We start from the raw sequence: 5,262 nt of genomic DNA on the forward strand, positions 1-5,262 counted from the left end.
TAAACATGTGCACAGTTTTTTTTTTTTTTCCTGTATATCGGTTATAACCTAAAAAAGCTATTAAAAATTGACAATGTATTTTTTAATATTTGTTCCATGGTGTGGTATGAGAAACTGCATTGGTAGTCTTTTTTTTTTTTTTTTTTTTTTTTTTTTGCATCCTCTCCAACACTTGTTATTACCTGTGTTCTTTATTATAGCCATCCTATTTGGCCCCTCTCAACTGTTAGATCACATATACCTCTGTTTTATCATTGTGGCTTGTGTTTTCTTGTTTTTAATTAGGGTGATCCTTGTCTGACTGGCTGTCTTCTGTAATTTGCTGATTACCATGCTCATGTTCACTCATCTTTGTGTTCCTGGTTTATTAGTGATCCTCCTGACCTAAGTTAGAGCTTGATGGCTGATCTTGGATACAGCACTGCCTGACTTTGTAAATAAGAATAAAATAAGACAGTGGTTTTGATAGCTTTCTGTAGGAGTAAGCCATTCCGTGTCTTAATTATTGTAATTTGTTCTGTTAATAAAGTTATGTACTACAGTAACGTGGCAGACCTGTAAGATTATATATTTCTGTAACCTATTTATGGAGAGGGGAAAAAACCTGCTTACTAAACAGCTGTTTTACTCGGTTTTTAGGAACTGGTTTAAAAATGTATTTTAAGGGCAAAACAATTCCATGGTGTCAGAATTTAGAATAGTGGTTAACAACTCGGTGAGTTTTAGTAATGGGAAGAGGATTTCTGGGGTGCTGGTTATGTTTCTCGATTTGTGTGCCAGTTACGTAGACGTGTTCATTTTGTTAGTGTTCATTGATCTATAAACTGATCTATGTGTGCGTATGCTATACTTAATAAAAACTTGTTAAAAGTATGCTAACATTGTTTATTCATATTTTGCAGTAGTAAAGCTCTTCATTTGTCACATTAACTGCCTTTCTGATGAATATGTTTCATTTTTAGTTATGTTATTTACTAGTTTTACATTATTTTCATATGTACATTGCCTTGATGTAAATGCTTTAAATTCAAGTCTCCTTTTAGCAACTCGTAATTTAAGAGGTTGAATTATTTAGATACTGTATAAGCTGTAGGAAGTCTGATTTTATATTCTGCTGTACTGTTACTTAACTGAATGATCTTGGCTCTAATCTTTTCTGTATCTAAAACTGAAATGCAGCAATTGTGCCTACCACCAGGAGAATTCAGATTCTCATTAGAGAATTAATACAATAGTATGAAGGAAAAAATAGGAAAGAGAAGCTTATATTCTTTAGCTCATTATTAATGTTTCAATCCAATGTAAACATCTAGATGTACAGAAATATTTCATAATAACCACTTTAAAATGTCATACCAGGAGTAAAACATGCTGTCTGATTAGTCTTTTGAATTCTCATCCTTTTATCTGTATTTTACTGAAATAGGTTTTGAAGTAATTGTTTGATTTAACCAAATATGTTGCTGAAGGTAGTAAGATATACAATAAAATGAGTTTTTGGTATTAAAAGTTTTTAAGTAGGCTTATGCTCTATATTTACTGTATTTCTAAAAATTGGGTGCATGAGTAGAGTGATCAGAGAAAAATAATTCATAACAGACATTTAATGTACTGATGAGGAAAAGACACTTCTGCCTTTATAAGGGATCTTCTCAGTGGAATTTGAGAACTCTTCAATTAAATAGTATAAAAAACACATTAAAAATCTTTTAAATATCTAATTTTGTCTTCTAGGCTTTCCTTAAAGTTTCCCATGTCTCAATGGACTCCTGAATATAACAAGCTCTACACCTTAAAAGTGGATATGAAGAGTGAGATTCCTTCTGATGCACCAAAGACACAGGAGAGTCTGAAAGGGATCCTTTTGCATACAGAGCCCATTGGGGCAGCCAAAAGTTTTCCTGCAGGAGTTGAGATGATTAATAGTAAAGTGGGGAATGAATTCTCTCACCTGTGTGATGATACTCAAAAACAAGAGAAGGACATGAATGGTAACCAGCAAGAACAAGAAAAAAGTGTTGTTGTGAGGAAAAAACGGAAAAGCCAGCAGGCTGGCCCTTCCTATGTGCAGAATTGTGTTAAAGAAAACCAGGGAATATTAGGACTGAGGCAACACCTGGGAGCACCAAGTGATGAAGATAATGATTCCTCCTTTAGTGATTGTCTTTCTTCTCCTTCATCTAGTCTGCATTTTGGAGATTCTGATACTGTGACTTCAGATGAGGATAAAGAAGTCTCTGTAAGACATCCCCAGACCATTTTGAGTGCTAAAAGTAGAAGCCATAGTGCACGGTCTCATAAGTGGCCTCGGACTGAGACAGAATCTGTATCGGGATTGTTAATGAAAAGACCCTGTTTACATAGCAGTTCATTAAGGAGACTTCCATGCAGAAAGAGATTTGTAAAAACTAATTCCTCACAGAGGACACAGAAACAAAAAGAGAGGATATTAATGCAGAGGAAGAAACGAGAAGTGTTAGCTCGAAGAAAATATGCCTTGCTACCTAGTTCTAGTAGTTCCAGTGAGAATGACCTCAGCAGTGAATCCTCTTCTAGCTCATCAACTGAAGGAGAAGAAGATTTGTTTGTTTCTGCCAGTGAAAACCACCAAAACAATCCAGCTGTTCCCTCAGGTAAAAATGTTTAAGCTGAGTAAAACATGGAACTGATTACATTGTATTTGTGCTTATTTTTTTGTTCATGTCTTACTGATTTTGTTTTATGTAAAAGAACTATGAGCCTCTATTAACTTTTATTTTTAAGCCGTATAAATTACCAATTGTAGTATGGAACCCTGACTCCACTTCAGATATAAAAATTTAAAAAATTTCTAGTGACAAAATAAGTCAAGAGTTTTTTGGGGGGATAACCACTTATTACTTTTTTTTCTTTTTTGAAATAGAGTCTTACTCTCTTGCTCAGGCTGGAATGTGGTGCAATCTCGGCTCACTGGAACCTCCACCTCCTGGGTTCAGGTGATTCTCCTGCCTCAGCCTCCCGAGTAGTTGGGATTACAGGCACCCGCCACCATGCCTGGTTAATTTTTATATTTTTAGTAGAGAGAGGGTTTCACCATGTTTGCCAGGGTGGTCTCGAACTCCTGGCCTCAAATGCTCTGTTCCCCTGCTTGGCCTCCCAAAGTGCTGGGGTTACGGGCGTGAGCCACCACACCTGGTCTCATTTATTACATTTTATACATACTGGATTATATTATGTATTATATGTGTTCTTAATTTATGGTACACAGTTTTTTTCCTTGTGTTTCTTTAGTATGTTTGACTTTTATGAATACTTATTCAGCTACCTGTATGATGAATTCAACCATAGTAAGAACAATTCTAGTCACTAAAAAAAGACAAATAATACTTTTTCTTTTTTTGAGACAGCGTGTGGGCCTGTTGCTCAGGCTGGAGTACGGTGATGCAATCTTGGCTCACTGTAAACTTTGCCTCCTGGGCTCAAGTCATCCTCCCACCTCAGTCTTTCTAGTAGCTGAGACTATAGGCATACACCATCACATCTGGCTTATTTTTGTATTTTTTTGTAGAGATGGGTTTTGTCAAGTTGCCCTGGCTGGTCTTGAACTCCTGAGCTCAGGTGATCCACCTGCTTCAGCCTCTCAATATTTTTTCTTTAAGTACTCTATTCTTGTTGTTTGCTGTTTTCATATTTTTTATAGCTGAAAAATAATTTCAAGTATTTGAGTGGTAACTTTAATTCTGATACTAGGACTCAGAGACTTTTTGTCCTGACAGTACGTATGTTAATATGAACTATTTCCTATCAGTGCTCTTGTGCATGTGTGCTCTTGCTCATACTCACTGTCTCTCTCTTTTAAACACACACACACACAGTAAATGTGATATTTAAGTAGAATAAGTTTATTTGCAGACAGTCCAGAAATGTATGTTTCATGTATACGAACCATCCTAAGATAATGCTTTACAGCTGTAATTTAAAGGGAGTTGTTGAAGTGAACATTGAAGAGCTAAGTCTGAACTGAGAGAAAAGATTAATTTCTTGTGAAATTAGGGAATAAGAGAGTGGGCTTAGGGAGAGCTTTCTAAAGGGCTAGCTAGGATCACGGTTTCAGATACTAACATAAGCTTTCCCAGTTCTACCTTATGTCTTACGTGATAAGGTCAGGACCTGTTAGTCTACTTTTGGATGTGCCATTTCTGCTTCTTTTCTTCTTTATGAGTCCTTTTCTTTTCTAAGACTCTCTTTCCTTTTTCATTTATATTTTTCTATTTTTGCCAGAACCCCAAAACCAGTAACCTTGTTTTAGTTACCATTTCTTAGGCTTAGCCATGTTCAGTTCAGTTTTAACCTATACAAATACTTGTTTTGAGAAGAGTTCATTTTGCTTATGTACAGCCAGCTGAGAGGAATGTAGAGTAAACCATCCGTAGAAGTTTCTTGGGAATAAGGGAGATCAGTTGTCTTGCTTAATTGTCGCCTTTTTCTTAAGTGATCAGAATGTGAATTCACTAGTTTTGGAAGCGGGAACAGCAGAGCTCTATTTTGCTTGAAGTTAGTGTAACAGGATGGTTGATGTGAAGCAGAAGTTCTAAGGAGCTGATGTTTGTAGGGGAATGAGAATATAGTAATTGAATGTCATCACTGCCAGGAGTTCATATATTCTCAACTATTAAAGAGAAGTCCGAACTTAATTCATTTTAAAATCTTATTTAATACTTACTGTAGCATGTGGTTTTTTACTGCCTTTCTTGGCAGAATTACATTATTTTAACTACATTATTTTCATATATTACCCTCAAACATTAAAAACAGAAATCAAAAATGTTGAAACCAAGTACACCCAATGTTTTCTGGTTTCTAGACAAGTGATTTTCTTTAAACTAGTTTCTTAAAAAATAATGATTTAATAACATTCACATGATGTGGAATTTTAAAAGTATCAAGTAAGTATAAAAGAGTTAATAAAAATTTATCTCTTCTTCAGATGCTCCAGTCTTACTATTACTCAGAAGTAATCACTATTAGCAGTTTATCTCCTTCAGAAAATGTGAAAGCCTATTTAAGGATAAATAAATAAATAAATAATGTGGCTTTTGTATATCACTATGTATAGTTATCTCATTCTTTTTAACATTTGCATAGCATTCCCTTTGTATGGATGTTCCATGATTTAATCAGCGTTTGTCAGTGGGTTTTTGCTGCATTGAGTTACCTTTTACTTGCGTTTTGTACACGTATATAAGTATATCTTAAGGAATAATTTCTTTTTTTTTTTTTTTT

At 34.9% G+C, this 5,262-nt stretch overlaps 1 protein-coding gene across 1 annotated transcript in view; it reads left to right on the plus strand.

Annotated features, from left to right (window-relative positions):
• Positions 1 to 5,262, plus strand: part of RNF111 (ring finger protein 111) — a 101,766-nt gene that overhangs the window by 33,447 nt on the left and 63,057 nt on the right. The window contains exon 2 of the mRNA XM_017531840.2: positions 1,735 to 2,644. Coding sequence (XP_017387329.1) covers positions 1,754 to 2,644 — 891 coding nt within the window. The 5' untranslated portion in view covers positions 1,735 to 1,753. The remainder of the gene's footprint in view (positions 1 to 1,734; positions 2,645 to 5,262) is intronic.

This window comes from Cebus imitator, unplaced genomic scaffold (assembly GCF_001604975.1).
Source record: "Cebus imitator isolate Cc_AM_T3 unplaced genomic scaffold, Cebus_imitator-1.0 Scaffold74, whole genome shotgun sequence".
NCBI classification, from domain to species: Eukaryota; Metazoa; Chordata; class Mammalia; order Primates; family Cebidae; genus Cebus; species Cebus imitator.